At 48.7% G+C, this 24,463-nt stretch overlaps 1 protein-coding gene across 2 annotated transcripts in view; it reads right to left on the bottom strand.

Annotated features, from left to right (window-relative positions):
• Positions 1-24,463, bottom strand: part of SLC6A5 (solute carrier family 6 member 5) — a 92,706-nt gene that overhangs the window by 25,448 nt on the left and 42,795 nt on the right. For both annotated transcript variants that reach the window (XM_081533744.1, XM_081533743.1), the window contains 6 exons: positions 23,145-23,276; positions 22,614-22,787; positions 14,718-14,859; positions 12,230-12,362; positions 4,750-4,884; positions 2,906-3,009 (listed from right to left, as the gene is read on the bottom strand). In XM_081533744.1, coding sequence (XP_081389870.1) covers positions 2,906-3,009; positions 4,750-4,884; positions 12,230-12,362; positions 14,718-14,859; positions 22,614-22,787; positions 23,145-23,253 — 797 coding nt within the window. In that variant the 5' untranslated portion in view covers positions 23,254-23,276. The remainder of the gene's footprint in view (positions 1-2,905; positions 3,010-4,749; positions 4,885-12,229; positions 12,363-14,717; positions 14,860-22,613; positions 22,788-23,144; positions 23,277-24,463) is intronic.

Below are 24,463 nucleotides of genomic sequence, written 5' to 3'. Positions count from 1 at the left end.
AGGGACAGCTCTGTCATCAGCTGTGCTTTGTACGGAGGAAGGGACACACGAATGTGTTGATGGGCACCTGTGCCTACGCCCATTTCTAAACAGGGGCTCGCTGTAGGCTGGTCTCATTCTCTCTTATTTACAAAGAAACGAACAGCCTGACCACAGGCTCCCTTGGGCTGAGTGTACAAGCAGTGAAAGACTCAAAAAGATCTCCCTCCCCCGACTGCCTTGTTCCAGGGCCTCTGGGACAAAGCTCTGCTATAGAACCAGGTCTCCCCTCCTGGCAGTAACAGAGGAAGTCTGTCCATCAGGGCAGAAATTGAAGGGGTGGGGGCCTTTTGCAGAATCTGGGACAGGAACCACGTATGAGAGAAGGCAGTGGGACCACCCAGTGCCACCAAACCTTAGAACAGCCTGGGGTTCCTGCAAACCCCAGGCTTAGATTGGCAAGCCTGGAGGGGAGGAGAGAGGCCAGCAGCTTGGTGGCAGCGCCCTCTGCTGGCCATGCAGTTGCAGTTCCCAGGCTGCCCTGTCCATCCTAGACCCAAAAGAAGGGTCACAGCTAGATGGAGCCATGGGGCCAAATTCCAATCCTGGTTCTCTACATGTTAGAGGCATGACACTGACTAAGTCACTTTCTTTCCACTCCTTTTTTTTTTTTAATAAATTTATTTATTTTAGTTGGGGGCTAATTACAATATTTTAGTGGTTTTTGCCATACATTGACGTGAATCAGCCCTGGTCCACTCCTATTTTAAATGGCGGTAATGACCCCACCTCGCTCACAGGTTGTGAGGACAGAACCAGATGAGGCCTGAGCCACACAAAGCCTGGCAGGGAGCAAGGGCTCAGGACACGATCTGCCTCGTCCAGCCCTTTCATTCCAGTTCAGTCGCTCAGTTGTGTCCGGCTCTTTGTGACCCCATGGACTGCAGCACGCTAGGCCTCCCTGTCCATCACCAACTCCCGGAGCTTACTCAAACTCATGTCCATCCAGTCAGTGATGCTATCCAACCACCTCATCCCCTGTCGTCCCCTTCTCCTCCTGCCTTCAATCTTTCCCAGCATCAGGGTCTTTTACCGATGGGGAAACTGAGGCCCAGGAGAAGTTAATAGGCTCATTAACGGTAAGTTCCAGTTTGAACCCATTCTTCCTGCCCCACAGCCACACCACATAGCCTCATTTCTAGCACAACACAGAGCCACGCTTCCCCCTTTGAGGGTGCTCAGGTTGATTCTCGTGGGTCGTAAATCAGTAAGCAGCTATGATCAAAGAAGCTCAAACTCCTTAGTCTGGCATACCAGTTGTTACAGGCTGAACTGAGGGCCCCCAAAATATTTATGTGGGAGTCACTACCCCCAGTTCCTCAGAATGTGACTGTATTTGAAAACAGGGGCTTTAAACAGGTAATTAGGTTAAGAGAAAGTCATGGGAGTGGGTGCTAAACCAATATGACTGAGGCCCCAATATGAAGAGGAGATAAGGGTGCCCAGTGAGCAGGAGGCCTCAGAAGAAGTCATCCTGCTGACGTCTTGATCTTGGACTTACGGCCTCCAGATGGTGAGGAAGTTAATTTCTGTTGTTTAGGTCACTCACTCTGCGCTATTTGCTACAGCACCCCCCTAGAGACTGACACAAAGGCTCTCTCCTCAGCCGATTCTCAGGCCCCATTTCCTTCCAGCCCCCGTGAGCCCACCTCTGCTGCAATGCCAGCAGCCTGCTCCCCCCATATCTCTGTCATCCCCACCCCTACTCAGCTCCACCTGCAGACATGCCCTCCTCCTCTGCACCTGTTGAAATCTGGCCCACAGAGATGGCACTTGTGTGAGGCCATCCCAGCCAACCTAGACTACAGCTTACATGGAATCTCTTCCTCTTGGTTCATGAAAGATCTCATGCATGATTAAAAATAATAATGATGGCTACTGCTGTTTACTGAGCTCCTACTGTGTGTAAAATATTGCCATGAGAATTCTGTATACAATATCTCTTACCCTCAACAAAATATTATAATCTGCATTTTACAGATTAGAAAATGGAGATTCACAGAAGTTTCTTACCCATGTCTTGGAGTCTTAATAAATGGTGAAGTCATAAATGCAAGTCTGTCCCCTCAAGAGAACAGACCTCATCTTCTTACTGTTTGTCACAGACAGATTTAACTTTCAGATGTCACCTCCTCCAGGGGCTGTACAGACTCTCTCACATCTTTGGGGTTCCAGAGCCCCCCAATAATCACCTTATCCAAACGTCACCCTGCACCAGCACCCCCTGAGGATCCTGTCTGGAAATGTAGATTCCCAATGCCCAACACCTCCTGATGTTCTGTTTCTTAAATTTGGGAGGGGACTCAATGTTTGCATAACTTTGGGTTTCACTGACAAATAAAAGTGTAATATATTTTAACATATTTAAAGTATGTAAAGTTATGATTTGATAAACATATGCATGAAACAGGGGTCCCATGATCGAGTTAATTAACACAGCCACCACCACGGTACTTTTTTGACTGTACCACGCTGCCTTTCTCATAGGGTTCACTAGAAAAATGTCTGTCAAGTGAACGTATGACCATACTTCATCAACAACTACCATACAGCTGTCTCCATGGACTAGATAGCTCACAAATGACTATCCCAGGACACAGCCAGTGGGACAGCACCTCCAGAGAAACTCAGTTCCATCCCAAGGGTCAGAATCAGGGTGCAAGTTGGGGTCCAGGCCAGGCCACAGGCAGCCAGCAGCTCAGCCTTCGCAGGGGATTTCCTCCACGCCAGAGACAACTGTCTGGTCCTGTCTCAGGTGAAATGTGAGGATGTGGCCTTAGGCATGTGATAACTCAGCTCAAGGCTCTGTCCCCAGGCCCTAGTCCCACTCACCAGCCACCTCTGGGGTTGAAGTGCCTCCACATACCTGTAGCAGTTGTTGTGGAATTTGTTGTAAGAAGAGAGAGTAATCAGGCCTCCCCATGCAGCAGATAAAGAGAAGAAAATCTGCGTGGCAGCGTCTTTCCACACCTGGGAGGCAAAAGAGGAGAAGGTTCAAGGTCTCTGAAGGACACTGGCCTGGGGGAGGGGAGGCTCCCAAGGCCACATGGTCTGGGGTGTGGGAGGCAGGGAGGCTGTCAGGACAGAATGACTTTGGCACCATCATAAATGGGAAACATATGCAGTTATTTGCTCTGAAAACCACAGAGGCAGTGACTGACCTGGGAGACCCTAACTCCATTCTAATCAAAGGACAGGAACTCAGTCAGCAATGAACATATTTCATGCTGGCAAACCCTACCATATGAAACTATACAGAAGGGGAAAGCCCTTTCTTTAGCTAGAAAACCTCTCAAAATAAAAAACAATTTGCAACAGCAAAAATATTCATGGATACAAAAGCAAAACTTTTTACAGCTGACATTCTCACAGATTGCAATTTACTACAAATCTGAAATTCCGTAGCCCCCCCATCCAAGTAAAGCAAGCCCCACTGCCACCACACCATGGATTTTACAGTGCTACCTCCTCCTTGAACCTGACTGATAGCACCTCTTGGTTGTCTTGGCAATTTAATTGTCCTCATAAAATTCCAGAAGGTAACTCAAGAGTTTGAGCTCGAGATTTATATGATTTGACAAGGACTTCCTATCATTTTTATAAATTAAATATGGCTTTTAAGTTGTGCTTAACATATGCAAAGAGATAGTTCAGGTATGTGCTGGCAAAGTCTGTGCCTACCCCAACCTCTATTCTCACACTCCTTGGTAACAGAGCTGTGGTTTTATTTAAAGGCAGCCATACAGCCAGCCAATCAACCATCTTCCAGAATCAAAGGGAGGCACACCTCAGAGAAGATCATATGACTTAGTTTCCGGCCAATGATGAGAAATATCAAGTGTTTTAAGGAACTTCCAGGCTTTCTCTCTTTTAAAGAGAGAAGGAAGGTATTCTCTCCCTTCCCTCACTACTTTGTGCTACTTGGAATGCTGACATGATGGCTGGAGCTCTGGCATGATGGCTGGAGCTCTGGCAGCCAAATGGCAGCTATTCACTGATGATGGTGGGGCAGAAAGGAGCGTGAGACACTATGGAGCCACTACCACTAGACTGCTGTAGTACCTCCAAGTTAAATAAACTTTTGTTTAAGCTGCCTTTATCTGGAGGTTTTTCTTTGTGCGCAAACTCAATCCTAGCTATGTTTTCTTAAAATCTTCTAGAAAAGCAGAATTTTCTTTCAGGTGAGAAAATGCATTTCTTATTAAACAATCACTCCTTCACATGGAGTTCTAGGGGATTTTAGAGTAAGATATGCCTGTACAGGATATGCCAACAGAAAGTATAAGTGTGTGCTGGCTCTTATAAATCTGTCTGAGCCCTTTAAATTATAACTGCTTGCAGTTTGTCTAAGTGCTATTATTTTCCAACCAGCAAAACTCCATTTCCAACACACTATAATTAGCAACAGATAAGGGGCATGAGGCGACCCAAAGCTATTAAGGGAATTTCATTCTTCATTTCTACCTCCACTGCAACCCCAGATGTAGGACAACTGTTCCAGGAATCTGAAACCCCCCTGCTGCTCACGTCTCGTTAAAAACGTTCTGAGTACGTAACATTTCAAAACCATCAGGAGCTTGTAAAGGCTAACGGTGAGCTGCCCCATGAGAGGAGGTCTGACCCCTTCTGCTAAACAGAGTCCCAGAGTGGGACCCAACCCCACGTGCTGTTCCCCTGATAGGTGCTTGATGAATGAAATCAGAGGCCCACCGTGGCATCCGTGAGTTTCTCCCACTTTGGTGTGATGAAGTACCAAATCCCAGCGCCGGCTCCTGGCAGGGTGACTCCTCGGATGAGAAGGATCACGAGCACAACATACGGGAACGTAGCTGTGAAGTACACCACCTGCAAAACCCCCCACAGCGGGGCAGGAATGAGCAGACGCACGCAATGTGACCGGAGGAGCACCAAAGAGGCAGAGTGTGATCTCCATCTGGACACAAGTGCCTCATAGGCTACTTTTCCCCAAACCCTTCCAGGATGGGGGACACAATTAAGCCACTGCGACCAAAGATGAGTCAGTGAGAGCCAGAAATAAAGTCTCGAGGGGGGACATCCAAGGCTGTGAGGGTGAATCAGAAGTGGATAACTCCCTGAGGACCAACTGAGGGAGAAAGGTTATATGCCCCCTTCCTCCTGCACACCTGGCTCACCCTCAGCTTGAGGCCCCAAATTCCACCGTTAGAGATTAATTTCTTTAGCTTAAGTTTTCCATCCTTGCTCATACACACACACTAACTGAGGCAGCCCAGTGACATGAAAGAATCATGATCTTAGAATTAGGTGTCCTTAGGTTCAAATGAAATTGCACTTCTGGCACTGAGTAGCCATGAGACTTTAGACAAGCTATTCAGCTCTCTGAATCTTAATTTCTGCATCTGTAAATGGGATAATAGCACCTTTGTTAAAAAAAATAATTGTGAGGATTTAATGGACCTCTAGCATAGCACTTGATTAGTGACAGATGGTCATTTAGTGCAGTTAAGTTCAACAAGCGTTTATCATAGGCCTACTATGAACTGGGAGTTGTGCCAGGTCCTAGATGCATAAAGATGAAGGAACTCAACCTAGAAGACCCAGAGCCAACATCTGAATAATGGCTAAGCAGCTGCAAACAGGACACTGAAGTCCAGGGGAGGGCACTGAGATGACACATGGGCTGGGTCTTAGAGGCCAAGTGCAACGTGAAGGGAAGAAACGGGGCAAGGCAGGGGTGAGGGCCAGGCCCTAAACTCACTGGGAGCACAGCACACGGCTGGGGCTAAGAGCCAAGGGGTGCTGGACACATGGACCAGGTCCGGGAGGCCCTGAGTCCCAGCAACAGAGGCTCCTGGGCTCAGAACAAAGGGAAGAAGCAGAGCCCAGAAACATTTGGGAAATAATACCAACAGAATTTGGGGGTTGTGGTTGAACGGGGACGAGGAGGAAGCACCTTCCTTCCCTGCGGTCAAACCTCAGAGTGGAGGACGGGCTTGGGACCAGGACTCTAGACAAGAGCAGAGCAGGCTGGGAGAGCTCTGACTCTGCGCTCCCTTGGCCCTGAGCTCAAATCTGAGCTGCACCACTTACGAGATGGGCCGCCTGGTGAAGTGACTTAACCTCTCTGAGCCTGAGTGTCCACACGAGCAAAGAGGTGATGACGACTGCATATTCCTCATGGGGCTTTAGAAGAGCAGGGTGGGACAATCCAGACAATGACGAACAGGCCTGGGGGCCCTGGAAACAGAAGTGCCACGTTCATCTTGCTTACGACTCACCAGTCCTGAATTTAATAACCCCGGCAACCCTCAGCTCACGAGCCGGTTACATCCCAAAGTGCATCAGAAGACATTTGGAAGGATGAGGTTCAGCGCCCATCCCTGACCACCCAAGCCTCCCTCATCCATGACTGGGAGGAGGCACAGACTGAGCACTGTGGGCTCAGAGCCCCTCTGTGCCCACCTGAAGTCTCCCATCCTGAGCACCCCTGGCCTGCCCCCAGGAGGGAGACAGAGCCCCTCCTTACCCACTGGCTGCAGACCCCAGGGCCTGGCAGGAGGCTCCAGCCTGGCAGGCACTGGGATTTCAGGGGACAAGACCTCACCCAAGGACTTAGGAAGGATGGCTTGGGAGAAAGTTAGGGTTGAGATGAAGATAAAACTCTCGAGGTTACTTATTTATTCAATAAATACACACATATGTGTACATATGGACACATATTTTTGAGCATCTAATACATTCCAGGCACACGCTGGGGAGGTCGGCTGAGAAGATGGTCGTATTAAAGGAGTGGACAGGGAAGACCTCTTTGAGAAGTTGCCCAGGACTTGAAGGAAGTGACAGTGAGCCAACTGGATATCTGGAAGAACATTCCAGACAGAGGGAACCGCAGGTGTAAAGACCCTAAGAAGGGAGTGTGCTGACCTTCTAGAAGCAGCCAGGCGGCCAGTGTGGCAGGACTATGGGTGGGAGAGGAGGTCAGGGGGCAGGGACAGATCATACCTGCAGGGCCTGGAGGTGCAAGGGTGAAGATGGGGAGGACTGGGGCAGAAGAGTGACACAATCTAATATTTTAATTGTCACCCGGTGGCTAGGTGGCTACGTTGAGTTTTTACTGCAGGGGGAGCGGTTAGGAGGTCATGGCTGCAAACCAGGCAGAGGACAACAATGGTTCTGCCCAGGGCATTTCAGAAGAGCTAGGACAGATGGTCAGAAATCAGATATGCTGTGCCTCAGAGCAACAGAACTTCCTGACCGATTTCATGTGGAGTGAGAGAGACAGGCAGGGAGGAGTTCAGGGCGACCCCAAAGGTTCTGGCCTCAGCAGCGGATGGGCAGAGGTGCCATCAGCTGAATGGGACAGACCGCAGGTCAAGGAAAGAAGAGGAGTTATTTCTCCCTCTAAACCCAATTCGACCCCTGGGTTGGGAAGATGCCCTGGAGAAGGGAAATGCTACCCACTCCAGTATTCTGGCCTGGAGAAGTTCATGGACTGTATAGTCCATGGGGTCACAAAGAGTCAGATACAACTGAGCCACTTTCACTTTCTAAACCCAATTACTCGTCAAGGCCAAAGTCTTCCTGCCTATAGACCAGGTGTGGGCTGGTCTCCTTGCCTCCACACAGCTTCCACCACCCACAGGGGCCTCTTCCCTGCTCCCATGACAGCGGTCCCTCCTCCGTCCTTGTCCTGAGACACTGGCATTACCAGGGACTGTGAGGGGGTGGCCTGCTCCCTCCTATCCCCCCCAAACTTGCTTCTCTCCTTTCCCTTCCACACATAGTGGGAAACCCAAAGGCATCTGATGTCTCAGGAGTAAATCACTCCCTCAGGACGACCCAGGCTGTCCTCCCACCTGTCAGATGGGGCTGAGGGGAGGAACGCTACAGCGGCCAGCGGGGCCCTGAGCTGTCTGACCTCCCCACCCCACCAAGACGGCAGGGGCAGGGTGACAATTAAGGAGTATCCTTCTCACCTCCTGATCACGTGGGGCTGGTGGGAGGTGAGGATGGGAGGGGGCGAGGGAGATGATGTAAACAGTGGGATCTGGCAGGAAGAAGACCCCAAGACTAGCACCAGTCTAACCACCTGAGACACTGCTCCCATTTGACTGCTGGAGATGGTTCAGACACAACCATTTCTGGAGCTCCCACCACAGATCAGCTCTTTGCAGTCCCATTTTACAGAGGAGAAAATTGAGGCTCGGGTTAAGGCTCTCTCAAAGGGTTAAATATCTCACTCAAGGTCTTCCAGCTGGAGCCAAGGTCCAGACTTAACATTTTCTAACTCCAAAACCTATTTCCTTCCTTTTAATGCCAGTCCTTGTGCCACCTGATCAGAAATGTGAGAGGCAGGGACTCGGGTGAGGCAAGGGAACACCAGGGTACACGATTTAAGGAGGCACTCATTCTCAGCAGCCCACCCTGCACGTGCAGGAACCTGAGAGTGAACACTGCCTTAAATTTCATACCCTAGGCACTTGTCAGCCACACCACGTCTGGCCCTGGTGTGTGGAATGATGCACTCAGGTTATTGATGGGGGCTGCCCATGAATTGAAAGGGTGCACAGTTTTGAGTCTAAATCCTGGGGATGCCTTCAGGGTGAGTCAGGTGTTCGTGGAGGTTTTACCATAGCTAGTTTTCCTGTATCGTGGGGACTTCAGAACGCACCTGTTTCAGGATGGACTGTCAGAGACATTAAACTTGAACAGTAATGAATTATACTTGGCGGGAGTGACAATGACGGGTTGATCCGAGCCTGCTGGCCTGACACCTGGCAGCATCGTCCCCACAATGGAAGCCCTGAACAGGTGGTAAGGCCACCTCCCTCCCAAGGCTATGCCAGCTAATTAAGCGAGCTTTCTGTCCTTGCCATAACTCTCCAGCAGAGCGGCCCTGGAGGTCAAATGGGCTGCATTTGGCCTTCGGGCTGCCTGCTGGTCGCACCAAACTCTGGAATTCTAGCTGTTCAAAGGGAGACTGAGGTCTCATAGAAGGCAACCAGCCACTCTTATATCCTAGGACCCTGAACGAGAGGACCTGAGCTTATCTTGCTGCAAGAGAAGAAGGACATCTCTGTTGCTTAGAAATGACAGTCTTGGTGGAACTTCAATCACAAAGGAGCCTGCCATAATGAGGATCTGCAGCCGTGCTTCCAAACAAAGCTTCAGGATTCACGTCTGCACACCCCAGGGCAGGAAAATAAATCAGGACACGTTATTTCTGGCGGTATTCCTCATTTTAAAAACTTAATTATTGATCCCTAGTTGGAAATCTTTCTCAATGAAGCAGAAAGATAAGTTAGCAGATCTAAAAGAAAAGCTTACTTGCTAAGAGCTACTCAAAAATCCTCATTTCAGAGAGAGAGTCCACGATATCTAGCACCAAGGATTAACTTCTACATCATGCCAAGAACTGATTCTGACACCATCCCCCTAAAAATCAGACTGATAAACAAAGAGTGGTCTTAGAGAAAATATACTTTAACCCTTGAATTTGCAGATGTGGAAGAAGGGACAAGGGGCCTCCTGGAACTTGCCCAGCTGGCAATGAGAGCTGATGATGGCAGAACGGGGCAGGAGTGCAAGGGTCCTGATTCACAGTGGGGGGACTTTTATCCCTCCAGTGCAAACGATGAGTCCAGAATTCTGCACTTCCATATTCCTAACAGACCCTCCCTGGGAGAGGATGTCATGTAGGGGAAAGAGTCTGGGCTTTGAAGGGAAACACTTGGGTTCAAACCCCAGGGCTGCCTCTTAACAGCTGTATGGCCTCAGGCAATTTACTTTGATGTGCTTCAGCTTTTCCACCTGTAAAATGGGAAGAGCTGTCCTTACCTAGCAGGTGGTTGGGCAGACTGAATGCACTAATACAGGTGAAGTACACTGCCTGGCACACAGCGTGCTCAACAAAGTTCCCTTTCTCTTCCCATTTTCCCACCCAAGTCGCTGCTTTCAGCGATGTCAGCATGGCACAGAACCCACTCAATCAATCAATACCACAAAAATGAAAAGAGCTAATGTTAGTTAAGAACTGACTATATGCCAGGTATGCATTGTCTCACCTAATCTTAGGACAGCCCTATGAGGTATGTACCGTTATCCCCATTTTACAGATGAGGAAACTGAGGTTCCAATGGTTAAATAGCTCGTCCACAGTTATGCAACTAGAAAGTGATAAAGATGGGATTTGAACCCAGGTTGGTCTGAATCTAAAGCCAGCAGGCCATCCTCCCTCGTGTCACCAACAAGGCTGCTATTATCCTCCTCATCATCACCTCTCTTCCCACGAGTCATACCTTCTAGCCTATCCTGCTAGAGACCCGTCTGGCCTCTTTGATTATGGTTGAAGTTGTCCTCTCTCCATTTCCAGCTATAAGTGATGGTCCTGGCAGTTTGATTTTGGCTGAGCAAATGTGTGGTCACTCTTGCTAAGCAACCTCCTGTCTGGCCCTTTATTCCCACTGGAAGCTCAGTTCCAAGTCACAGAAGGTGAGGAGACCCGGAAATCCTCGGGACTCACGGGACGCTACTGTCAATGTCATATTAACATTTTCCTCATTTTCTTGTTGCCCTAGAAAAACAATTGCTCCAGTCTCATAATACTCGTTCAGAGTCAGTGGAGTCCTCAGGGGTCACGTGATCCCAGCTCTCATTTTATGGAGGGGGAAACTGAGGTCAGAGAGGAAAATTGCCTGCATCTCAGCCAGCAAGTGTTCTGACAGAATCATGTTAGAGCCAGGGAATCTTAGATATCACCCAGTCCAACTGCCTTCGCTTTGGAAATGAGAAAACCATTAGCTCCTGAAATAGCTAAGATAAAGAAAATCTGCTTTCCATTTATTGGCAAAGACATAAATCAAAGCTAAGGGCAAATGTGAAGCTCAGACAGGTTTCATGGCCCAAGTGGAGATGTCCCTACACAGAAAACACCATGGGAAGGGCGGAGGACCAGAACCCAGGCCGGCTCTCTCCCCACCTGCTATCATTTAAGGGCACCACCCGGCCCAGGTGGTCCTGACCAAGCTGCCAGAACCCACCGTTCGGGCCCACGTGGAACCAGATCACATGGCAGGCACCGGAGGCCCTCACGATCTTGTCCACGTGTCTGGGGAGAAGACAGTCTGCTCTGCATCGCTGACGCGTGTCGTGTGGGCGCCTGGTGGGGGCTGGGAAGCATGCCCAGCAGGTGAAAGCTGGCACAGACCCTCGGCCCTGTGAGGCCTGATCCTTCCAAACTGGTTGCTTCTCATTGTGACCACACTAAGCCCTGCCAGACAACTGGACCACGTCAAACTCCACAACCTGTGGAGTCAGAGTCCACCATCACATTCTATTCCTTAGGCCTTTGAGACAGTTTGGGTTTCACTCTGAAACATGCAAATGACTCTTAAGATAATTAAATATTATTGGTTGTCATCAAAGTGATTGGTTAACCATTTAATGGTTTTTTTTTCCTAAAGCTGCAGGAAGATGAGGGGAAACACTGGGACCCTACCATAAGGTCCAGTGTGTCCTGAGGTCACCCACATGCCCTGCCTGTTGTGCCCTGGAACGGAGCTCGGGGTAGGGGTTTCACCACCTCCAAAGGGCCAGCCAAGTGACTACCTATCAAGAGGGGCCAAGCATGTGCTCGACAAAAAAATATCCCGCGGGCAGGACCATCACCCTTTACTGCTGGGGGCACGTGGGGTGGGAGAGTGTTAGGCTCCAGACAGGAGAAAGAGCAGGAAAAGCAGAGGGGTCAGCCGTGGGAGAAGGAATCCACTTTACAATGTTGACCTTACTGCAGCTCCTTGGGAGGAGCAGTGATTGAGCTGGCAGCCAGACCAAGATGCAAAAAGCCAGAGCCGCGATTCTAGAGATTCTATTTCGGGGGAGTGGCTGAAGCATCTCGGGGATTCCCATCTACTGAATGGAAGGCCCCACAGGCAAGGAAGGAAACCCATCACTGAGCCCCGCCATCCCCTAGGAGCCCTGAGAACATCTGCATCATTTAACCCTTAAAACCTCCTGGGAAGAAAGGTGCTGTTACCCCGTTTTGCAGAGAGGCGTGAAGTCACTTGCCCAAGGCCCCACAGCTACTCACTCAGGGCCAGAAAGAGATTGACACCCCGACCCTGACTCTCTTCCCAGTGCCCTTCAGCTGCTCCGCCACACAACCAGCCCTGGGTGTCCCAGAGCTTCCTCTCCGGTAAATCCAGACTCTTACTTTTCCTGAAGTCTTGATTCCTTTCGCCAAGGAGGCATACACAATCACCCAAGCCAGGAAGAGGCAGAAGGCTAGCGGCCACCTGATCTCGCCAGGATACTCAATCCCTGCAGAAATCTTCAGCACAAAGTACCTGCCAGTTGAAAGGAGAGAAGTGATGGGGGCGGGGTGGGAGGGAGTGGGGGCAGGGAAGGGAAGGAGGAGGTGCGGGAGGTGGTGGTCTGCAGGCTTTCTCTTCCTTCCAGCAGAGCCAGGGAGCCCGGAACAAAATCCCAGCATCCCCCACCCTCCCCACCAGGGGCCGGATCAGATCAGGTTGTGAGGGGTCTGCTGATCGGGGCTCCAACCCACAGCTGTCTGCGGTGAGACCAACTGAATTTACTCTGCTTTTCAGTAATTATGGCCCTAAATGACTTACTGTATAACATAGGGAACTCAGTATTTTATAAAAACCCATAAGGGAAAAGAATCCAAAAAAGAATATATATCTGTGTGTGTGTGTGTGACTGAACCGCTGTGAGTACACCTGAAACTAACATGAGGTGGCGATACAACTATATTTCAACTTGAAAAAATTAATTATGGCCCTGGGCAGTCTCTGAACAAGACTACATCAGCTCCACCATCATCGGCAGCTGCCCCGGAGCAGTGTAACAAATCCAACAGCCTCTGGGGGTCCTGGTGCAACCCCCTTCCCCCAACAGGCATTACAGAGGTTGATGTTTTTATATAAGAACATACCACTAACAGAAACTGTAAACTGCCAAGGATGATTTTGTGTGTGCTTTTGTATTGTTCTGCTCTTTTATGAGAATGCATCCCAATAGATTTTTTATAACTTTAAAAAAAAAAAACAGTAAAGAAAGAATAAAAAATGCTGCTGTGCATTTTAGTTCAGTTTGTGACGGGCCTGTTCCGGGGACGAGGTTGGCTGAAATGGGAATGCAGGGCTAGCTGGGCCTTACTCAAGGAACATTTTCAAAGACAGATGACCAGTGGCAAACGGAAGGGAGCTGGCGCTCATCTGTAGTGGCTGCTGGCACCTGACGCAGTCCCGGCCTGTCTGGAGACCCCCGAATCCCTGGCCAGAGGGCAAATGGGCACCCTTACTCCTGGGAACAGGAGGCTGCATCAGGGACCGTGAGTCATCACAACAGACAAGACAATCCCCTCAACTCTGCAACAATCAAGTCCCGGAGCCTATGTGTGTAAGGGGGGTCTTTCTGTGACCTGAACCAAGGGCCAGCCAGCATCCAGACTCTGCAGCAGGGGTTCCCAACCTCCAGAATCTAACGTCTGATGATCTGAGGTGGAGCTGATGTACCGACAATAGAAATGAAGTGCACAACAAATGTTATGCCCTTGAATCATCCTGAAAGCCTGTGCAAAAACTGTCTTCCACAAAACTGGTCTCTGGTTCCAAAAAGGTGGGGAACTGCTGCTCTAGAGGGCTGCAGACATGACAGCCGAGTGTCCTGACCTGCTGAGGGAAGCTGACGGGTCAGCACCCCTCCTGGTCTAGCTGGGGCCCTCTGGGCTCAAGGGTAGAGTAGAAGTCACCAAGCATGGGACCAGCCTCGGCTCCCAAACCTTAGGGGCCGTATTTCCCAAGCACTGAAAAGGTCCCCCAGCCCCCATGTCCCCACTCCACAATGGGTAGGCCATCTAATCAATGATTCCACAGCCCCTTGGCCTTCTCAACCACTCCATGGTTTAATAAGGGATGTCGGACGGGCCCAGAGAAGCTCTTGATAACAGTCCCTCTGGGAAACTAAGATGGTCCCAGAGGATTCGCAAAGCCACCAAAAGCAGATTTACAAATCACTCTACCTCACACTGCTTTCCAGGCAGCACTAGTGGTAAAGAGCCCGCCTGCCAACACAGGAGACATAAACTACTTGGGTTCGATTCCTGCGTCGGGAAGATTCCCTGGAGGAAATCGACAATATACCTGACCACATGGATTATGTGATCAGATTTCAGCCAACCAGGGGGTCAGGCTCCTTTCTCAATGCTCAGGGTGAATCGAGGCCCACCCTCACTGGTCAAGGTTATCTTTAGAAGGGATTTTTTTTTCTTCATTCAGCCTAATTGCCCCTTCTGATCTACGGGGAATACTCATGTACCCTCAGAGTCCATACAGGAGAGGAAACTTGGAGTAGGAATCCATGGTACTTGGGAAAACCAGCGGGGATGTAGTGACCACTTCTTGTTATCTAAGCAGAGGCCGCAAACAAGGGGCCCACTGATCTATGCATCTTATTTGACATCAGTGTTTCCTTTAATTGATTTGCTAACTTTTAAAATGAGAGAGAGGCCTAAGAATTCATATTTGATTTCCAGCATCTCTGGTAAAATGGAAGCCCTGGTGCACTGGCCCAGTGGGCAAGGAGGGTGCAGGGAGAGGCAGCCCATCCTTCAAGCCCACTGGTTGGATATTCACTAATTTACTGGGTTCCTCTTGGAAAGTGTTTTTAAGAAATCTTACTTGAAATACTCTTCACTCCCACTGACGAACGTCTTATTGGCCTGGCTGGTGAAGTTAACCATTGTCAAGTTGGGATAGGCAGTCATGCAGAAAGTCGAGTTCTTGATCTGTATTTTGGGATGGTCATTGATCACACAGGAATCTGTTCAGGAGAGGACGGAATGAAAACACAGTGAAATCTGTACAGAAAATAGACACGGGTCTTCCAAGCAACTTAAAGGCAAAAGCTAAAAATATTTCCTAAATATTGGACAGTCACTTTGGGAAGGTATGAACTGAGCAAAGCTGGATGCAGATGAACCCCAAAATTGTGTGTTGCTCATCCCGGAGCCCCTGGTACCCTCTTCAACTGTGCCTGGTCCTGGTAACAATAGCGCTTCTTTCCAGAGCACTCCCTACATGCTAAGCACTTTACATGCATTATCTACCCTGAGGCTCACAGCAGCCTATGCTGTGGGTACCACTGCCTCCATCTTTAAGATGAGGACAAAGGCTCAAAGAGGTTATTAGGTGACTCTACTAAAATCACACAGCTAACGAGAAAGAGAATCAGGATTCAAACCCAGATCCTTATGATTCCACAAAGAATAAATGGCTTGTGGAAATGAATTTTAATCAGACATCAGCAAAGCTGAAGGGCTACCGCCAGAGAGGACTCACTAATAAGCTCACCTTGAACCCACTGCCTGGCATGAGAGCCGACACACAGAGGTCCCCTAAATATGCGTGCCACATGCTTTCTGCACACTAACATGAGCTCATGAGTCTGCAACAGGGCTTCTCAACTGGGGACGAATTTGTCCATCAGGGGGCACTTGGCAATGTCTGAAGACATAGTTGTCCCTGTTCAGCAAACAGGGTGCTCCTGGAGTCTAGTGGGCAGAGTCCAGGGATGCTGCTAAACATCCGACAATGCACAGGACACCCCCCATGATGGAGAATTATCCAGCCCTACTTGTCAATAGTGCAGAGGCTGAGAATGCCTGACCTAGGCTGGGGTGGGGCCAGGGAACTAACCAGATGAGTCGGTGTGTCAGGTACCTTGCTGGAAGCTTGGTCAATTATTATCTCATAAAAGCCTCCGAAAACCTGGGAAGTGCCTATTATTATCCTCATTTTAAATCGAAAGAAACTGAAGTCTTTCTGATCATGTTACAATGTCTCTATGATCATTTGATTGACATTTTAGATAAAGAGCCCATCAGGATTAATGCCAAAGGATATTTAATGTATAGACACGAAAGTAACACTAACAACAATAACTAACACTTACATGGCACTTACCATGTACTATTTTAAATGTCTTATACGTCTCAAATGTCTTAACTAATTTGACTCACATCCGAAAATAAAGAAACTGGGCACAGAGAAGTGCAGTTGCTTGCCAAGGTCACAGAGCAGAATCAGGAGGCAAACAGTCACTCTCTCTTTGGAGGCTATGCTCTGAACCACTCTAGTGGGAAGCAGAGAGCAGGGAACATAAACTCAAACACCTTCAAGAGTCAGGCTGATGACACAAATGAGAAATATATAAAATGGAGGATAAAAAGGTATGGTAAACAGAGAGGATGACAGAGGATGAGATGGTTGAATGGCATCACTGACTCGATGGACGTGAGTTTGAGTAAGCTCTGTTGAGTTGGTGATGGACAGGGAGGCCTGGCGAGCTGCAGTCCATGGGGTCGCAAAGAGTCAGACACGACTGAGCAACTGAACTGAACTGAAACAGAGAGTACGATCTTCCCTCTGTATCTGCAGATTTAATATCCTCGGATTCAACCAACTGCATATTGAAATTTCAGGGGAGGTTGGCTGGATACTGTTTTCATTGTCCTACACCATCTCATATACTGCACTGGAACACCTGCAGACCTTGGTATCCAAAAGGGCTCTGGAACCAATCCCATGAATATCGGGAGATGACTGCACCACCCAATCCTGCCATCCTTTTCCAGGTGTTCTGATAAAAGATGCAGAAAACCTGGATATTTACATGAAGTCTCTCCATTTTAAAATATTGGAAATAAGGCCAAATTATCTTTAAACACTATGGACCAAACAAACAACAAACAAACAAACAAACAAAAAACATGCAGCCTAGATCTGGTGCATGAACTCCCAATGTATGCCCTCCATGGAACAGCAAAGTGGGTAAAACTGTGAGTTCGGGAATTCCACTAGCTCTGAGAGCTTGGACAAGTTCCTTTATCTGTCCAAGCCTCCGTTTTTCTGATCATAAAGTGTCTAGTTTGAAGGCTGTTACAAGAATCAAATTAAGTGAGATAGATCATGAATGAAACATCTCATGCTACACCTAGCACACAGCTGGACTTGGTAAAATTTAGCCATAATGCAAATGTCATTGTTATACCTTTTCATGGGGTGAGCATCTCTAATCCTCAACATATCTCTCAATTCCACTTGCCAGCCATAAAGCATCTAATGCCTCCCACACAACCTCTCCAGAATATCTGAGAAAGCTGGATAAAATTTAAAGCTGTAATAATAAGAACCCCTTACCTCTGATTGATTCTTTAGACCAGAGATTTTCTAAACAGCAGTACTACTGACACTTGGGATCAGAAAATTCTCTGTGGTGGGGAGGCTGTCCTGAGCACTGAAAGGTATTAGCAACATCTCTGACCTCTGCCCACTAGATGTCAGGAACATTTATATTCCCCCTGCCCCATTTGTGACAACCAAAAATGACTATGAACATTGCAAAATGCCTCCTGCAAAATCTCTGGGGTTTGAGAAGTACCGCTTTGGGAGTTCTCAAAAAACCTTCTCACTCAATACTATCTTCTTTAATCAAATAACAGTTTCAGGGGGATTCTGAGCTCAAAACTATGAACTATTTACCGAGGAAGCATTTGTTTCCGCCAGCGGGAACCAGAATGAAGGCAATTAAAGCACCACCCACCTCCCTTTTCCCATGAGTAAGCACAGAAGCTACTTCTCGCCCTCCTGCCAAAAAGTCCAGCCCGCTATGATTGGAAGAGATCGCTAACACGCGGGCAAACTCCAAATCGCTTGCTTCCAAAACTGTCACAGAGAAGCACGTGGGCAGCTTCCCTAGAGAGCGTCTCTGGGCGTGTCCCGATTACCACTCACCACCGCAGTGCAAGGTCACGGCGTCCCTGCAGCACTGCGGCCTCCTGCAATATCCCTTTTCACCACTGGGCGGCAGGAGCGCGCTTCCCAGCGCACTGCGCCTTCAGGTCCGTCAGCAAAGAAACGACGGGCCCTGCCGTCAGCGAGCTCTTCGGCCCAGCAACCCTGAACAAAGAACCGCGAAAAGGATCGCGCTGAACTGGAAGCGGTTGGAAGGATTCTCTTTACTTGGGCAATTATGAATAAAGGAGAGCACGCGAAAGACTAGGTAGAAAAGGAATCGTTGAATTAAAGTTCTAATGTTAAGCCATTCTAGAAATAGAAATGGTATTTATGCAATTCACGTTTTAGGTGACCCAGCTAGCTCCTAATTTCAAAAAACAGTCACTGGTCTCACTCAGCAGGGCATGGATTAGCCCTTCAACATTACAAATATCCAGAGGGTTGAATGTCCTTAAGGAAACCAGCCTCTCTCACAATCTACACCTTAGAAATGTGTGGCAAGCTCTACCAGTGGACTGAGCCAGGGCAGGTACAGGGTCCTGGCATCTGAGTGACGGGGAAGGTCCTAGGCAGTGTGTCCCTAGCAGAGCTCAGGGGCCATGGGATAAAGCCCTCCCTGCTGTAAGTGAAGGTCATAATGGCCAGGGAATCTATCCTGCTCTCCTGGGACCAGCTGCCCTCTATCGCAGGGTAGGATGGTTATAGGGTTATAAGGGAGTGGATGAGCTTGGAAGGTCATTTGTGGAATACTGCACTGGGGGAGGGAGTTTTTCCACTTTCTAAACAAGACAGCGAAGCCTGGCATGCTGCTGCCCACGGGGTTGCAAAGAGACGGATACGACTTAGTGACTGAACCACAAAAACAAGCCTCTCTCAGAATGGCCATTTGGGAGGCAGCCTGGGACATCATTATCTGGACTCCCTTTTATTTTATTTTATTTTATTGGTGACACCGTGCAGCATGCAGGATCTTACTTCCCTGACCAGGATCGAACCTGTGCCCCCTGCATTAGGAGCATGGAGTCTTAGCCAGTGGATCAGCACAGAAGTCCTTGAACTCCCATCTTGTCCAGCAGAGAAATGGGGATACAAAATTTACTGTGTCTCTGCAAGTCATCCCCTTTTCTATGTCATTTTAAGACCCCACAGGGTCAATACTTATAAAAAAGGATGGCCTGGCCCTGGTCATGGAAAATGGTCAAGTTTACACAACCCAGCAAAGAACAGATGGAGGGGTTCCACCGGGAGAGGGGAAACTGAGACCTCCACTTTTAACAAACAAAAAATTTTAAACCACCGGCTAAGAATGAGATAAGATCCTCTGAGCCTGACCTCATGCTTCCAGCGAATAGAATGAAAAATGTTCATTTCACTCTCTGAGCAGAGCTTGCATCGTTTTTTATGTTTTGTACCATAAGGTGCTTTGCTGTATAATGTCTTCACTCTGCCTTTCATGTTCCCTGGGATATTGTGAGCCAGAAAAGAAAAATTCCACAAAACCAGCAAGGCCTGCACCCACATGCCTGGGCCAGTCATTGTGTTCAGGTTGCTGTAAAGATACACACACACAGACACACACACACACTATAAATGTATATGTATACATATACATATACATTCCCCAACCATAAAATACATACATGTCCCTGATAGAAAATCTAGGGAAAAAGAAAAAAAAGAATGGTTCCAAATCTACCAGGTAACATGCTATGTGTCACTTTCCTGTATGGTTTCTAGCCAGCACATTATTGTTAGTAAAAACAAAATTATACTATGAATCTGTACCCTGCCTTTACATTTAACATGATGTGCTGATTTCCCTATGTTTTATGAATATTTATTTTTAAAGACTATGAAGTATTCTTTAGTCTTTAAAAATGCACTGTAATTTATTTGAACCATGAAATCATTGAATTTTTGTTACACATCTAAGTGTTTCCCGTGTTTTCCTAGACTATAAATGTGACTACAATAAACAATCTTGAATAGTCCTTACCTGTGTGTTTCATTTTCCTTAACAGTAGATCCTCAGAAGTGGTATTACTAAGTCAGAACTACTGTTCACATGAGCTTGCTTTTAACCCCCATAGAATCTCAACTACCAACACCTGGACAGGTGTCACTCTGCCAAGGCTGACAGAATAAAGCCTTCAGGAGCCCTGGATGAGCAGAGAATCAGGGGTCATTGAGACTCAAATCCTGGTGCTGGCTCTACCTGCAGACGTGTGACTGGATACTTCCACCCTCTGAGGCTTAGAGTCCACTTTGTCACCTGCAAAATAGTGACCATGTCATCTGCCTCTTGGGACTCACAGGGATCTTATTAGGAATAGCAGAGACATCATTTATGAATCTGCTGTGTAGGTTAAGGAATGGTTAGGACCATGGCCTTGGAGGCAGGCAAACTTGGGATCAAATCCTAAGTCAACCACAGAGCTAGACTTATGAACTTGAGCTCTAGATTTTTCACCTATAAGCTGGAAATAACAAACCCATATGTCGGCTTGTTGTCCATCCTAACACTGGTAATATGAGTTAAAGAGTTTAATATGGTGCTTGATGTGTAGTAAGTGATGTTTGCTCTTACTGTCAAGGCTTATTGTGTTGCATAAATACTAGTGGATATTGTTAGCAGAGGGAACAGTGTTTCTGAACTACCATCCCTCTCAAGGGACAGCTGCAAGACGCCGATCACCATGACCCAAGAAGGCCCTGACGGAAGTGCCCAGGGAAGCTTCCCTGGAGGCTGGATCAAGGCAACAGCCCTCCCCGAGCAGGCGCTCCCTCAGGAAGTGACTTCTGTCCCAGACACAATCTTGGATGGACAGTCCAGGCAGTGGGATGACTTGAGGCTTTTCTCCACTCCGAACCCCATGTCCTGGACAATGCACTTTGCGGCAACCAGTTGCAGGAATCCATTCCAGCAGCAGACTGTCAGTGGTGAATCTGCAAACAGCTAGCTTACTGAGTGGGGTTCTCTCAGCGGCTTTGCAAAGGTGGCTCCGAGCTAGTAGGGAGCACAGGGCAAGAAGGTGGGCACTCCATTCCAAACGTGATTAAGGGCAGACTAATTAAGGGCTGTGGGCAAGCGCCAGCCTGGTGGTTCCTACTCCCGGGTGCACCCAGGGAACTGTAAGAATACAGTTTTACAGAGTACGAGGTTTCATCCCCAGATAGTCCAATTTACTTGATCTGGGCTCGACTCTAAGTGATGTCTTGATTTGCTAGTTCCCAGGTGATTCCCATGTGCAACAGCTTGCGCTAAGAACCAGTGCTCCTAAATTAAGAGTTCATCCACATGGAGATTGTAACGATGAAGGCACTGAGGACCAGAGACTGTCGAGGGGCACTTACTCCTGGTCATTCCGCTAGTGGGCCCCACACCAGCTGTTGTTGTTCAGTAGCTAAGTAGTGTCGGTCTCTTTGGGACCCCATGGACTGCATCGTGCCAGGCTTCCCTGTACTTCACTATCGCTCCGAGTTTGTTCAAATTCATGTCCATGAATGTCCCCACTCCAGGGAATCCCACAAATCCTCATTCTGAGCACTTCAGGTGCGCTGGGTTTGAATTTGATGGGCACATGTCTGCAGCGTCAGTTCTCCTGCAATCTCATCCTAAGGGCCGCCAGGTGGAGGCTGGATGGGTTGTGTGTGTCCATGCACAGGTGTGTAAAAGTACTCCAGTCTGAGTCCCTGCCCTTAGGAACGTGCATCTCTCTGGGGCGGGGAGGGATGGGTCATCTTTCTCTCTTACACACTCAAAGCGTGTAAGTAACTTCCTTGTTCTGCAGCGTGCAGGCTGTCCAGGCAAAAGAGCTGGTTTGGGGGACTGACACTAAGAGACACAGGATTCTGACTGCAACCAGATCCAGCTTAAAGGGAATAATAGACGCGTTGGGGAAAGAAACTGCTTGCTACTGGTGTCCATGAAAATGACCAGCACCTTCAAAGGCATCTGATACTAGCACCTTCTATTTGTGTGCTTTCCAACTAGGATCACATCCTCTGCTTCTTTTCTCCTTCAGCAATCCCGTGAGGTAAGGAGATGAAGAATGTTGTTAGCATTTCTATTTTTCAAATGAGGAAAACTGAGACCCAGAGAGAAGTTACCTGAAGCAAACACACGTACCACCAGGGGCAAAACGCCTTACACACCAGAAGCCTTGCCAGCCACTCTGCCCCGCCCCTCCTCACTGCCACACTTTTGCCCTTGACCTAACAAGCTGACAGTTCCCCCAAGCCCCCGAGCCCCAGAGTATTTCAGGTCTGAACCGGCGTCCCCCAGGAACACTCCCCGCCTCCCCAGTCAGCCTTCCCTCTTCTAGGCACTTCGTTATGTTCTTTTCTATCAGAGGTCTGTAGGTCAAGCGTCTGTTCTCATCTGTTTACCTCATGCTCTGGGCAGCATTTTGTGAAGTGTGGACCCAGGCTCACATGCCTCACTCTCCTAGACTCTAGACCTCATTGCTTTACAGACTGTACCGGGCTCACGAGTCACCTGGGGACCCGACCCTAACCAAATCTGGTAAGTCAGACTACTTGGTGGACTTGTAATTCTACATTTTCAACAAACACTCCAGCTATTCATGAGAAAACAAAAATTTGATTACCCTGCCTAGGCCATGAGTTCCTTAAATATTAGAATTAACTATATTCGAGGTTGGTTTTCATCTCTGTACCCCCGGCATCTAGTATAGAACCTGACAAACCTAATAGGAGCTCAGTTCATCCTCACTGAATGAATGAACAATTCACCTGGTGTAGGTAATCCAAACTTACCTAATAAAAGTTTGGTTTTGTCTTTGCATTCTGGCGTGTTCCAAGGGTTGTTGCAGGAGCCCCAGGGCAGCACAGACACAAAGGAGGCAAACAGGTAGAAAAGTGTGTAGCAAATGATCACATTGTAGTATATGGCTATCAGGACGGAGATGATCAGCATTGCGATGCCACAGCCTGTGGAAGCAAAAGTTTCAGGGATTCATTTCCTCTAGATCTTGTGGAATCCTTACAGCTGGGTGCAGGGGAGGGGAATGTAGGCGCTGGCTCCCTCTTACAGATGGACACATTAATAGTGGAATAGACTCTGTGTCTACCAGGGCCATCGAGACATTCTGCCAGGAACAGAGTGATGCCAGAGATGATCTCGGGCCATTCTTCAGAGGTCCCCAGTGGTGAAACTGATGAAATAGAGAAGGAAGGAATGGGTTCTCCCAATCACAGAAGCAGGTCTCGCTCCCTGGTCCCTGAGGCCGTTTGGTGCCACAGAGGGCAGGGAAGGGCTGAGGCAGCTGGGAAGCAGGGAGCACTCACCTTGTAGGGCTGGGATGGCCTTCCACACAGACACCGGCCCCTGGCTGGCAAACTGGCCCAGGGACACCTCTAGGAAGAAGATGGGCAACCCTGCCAGAGCCAGCATCATCAGGTAAGGGATGAGGAAAGCACCTTGAAAAGAGAGAGTGGGAGGTGAGAGCTCAGAGAGGCCCAGGCAGGCAGGCTCCATCCTCCCCCTCAGGGAGCAAGCTCCCTGCTTTCTCCAGGAAGCTTTTGATATTCCAGCTCAACCACCAGCACCCAGGGACATATAGGAGCCATCCTCTAAACAGTGTCAGGGTACCCTGCAACCACACTACTTTTTCAATTCCCTATTGGATGGGTCGTTGGGGGTTGCAGGCTGAGTGGACTTTATTCTTTTGTTTTAGTACTTCAACATCCCCAAATTAAGCCCTTCCTTCCAATGTTCAACAAATCCACACTTCTGATTCACTACTGGACTCCGATTCAGTGAAATCTCATTGGCATCTCAGCTCTCCAAATCTGCTAAGCTAGACTGCAGGGGCCTTCGACTTGAGTTATCTGCACACCTTCTATCAACCAGATGGGTGGTGGGGACATCCTTCCCCCTCCACCTCAGCCTTCACACAGTTCTCAACTTCCTTCTCCATGTGAGAAGTCCCTTCCGTCCTTCAAGGTCAACTCAAATGCCTCCTCCTTCAGGAAGTCTCCCTTCTCTACCCTCCCACAGCACCTCCCCTCCCAACACCAAGTACTTGACAATATTTATGTGGGTGTCTTATCTAGACTGTGGGCTTCCGATGATGTTGATCCTCTCTGTTCTCTAAAACACCCAGTCCAGGGCTCAGGGAGCTGGCAGGTCTCCAGAGACTGGCTGAGGGTTCCTGGGGGTTCTTCATCCTCAAGGATTCTTTGGGGTTGTCTGGTAGGAGCTTGGGGAATAGCCATGATCTTTGAAAAGGTCTGGACCAGGGAGGGCTGTTGCGCAGTCAGAACCAATCTGGGGACTCATGACACCAGAGCCCAGAACACTGGGCTCCACAGAAGGAAAGCTGATCTTTCTCTTGTCAGTTCCTCCTGCTGGAAAGGCCTTTCCTGCCACGGCCTCTCCAGAGGAAGAAGACCAGGGACTGCTGGGGAGTAAAACCAGGGCTCTTACTTTATCCTCTCCTGAATGGGTTTTCGAGAAAGATGCAGCCCTTCTCTTTTGTTCCTGGGAGGGAGGAAGCCAGCGAGCCCTCCATCCCCTCCCCTCCACCCCTCGAAGGGGCTGGAGCTGAAGTGCTTGCGGAAGAGGTTGCCCCCCGCCCCCGCCCCGTGGTCAGACTCAACTCCCC

This window comes from Giraffa tippelskirchi, chromosome 10 (assembly GCF_054371585.1).
Source record: "Giraffa tippelskirchi isolate mGirTip1 chromosome 10, T2T-mGirTip1v1.2.pri, whole genome shotgun sequence".
Taxonomy (NCBI): domain Eukaryota; kingdom Metazoa; phylum Chordata; class Mammalia; order Artiodactyla; family Giraffidae; genus Giraffa; species Giraffa tippelskirchi.
Note: the sequence above shows the minus strand (reverse complement) of the source record. Positions and strands in the feature narration are given on the sequence as shown.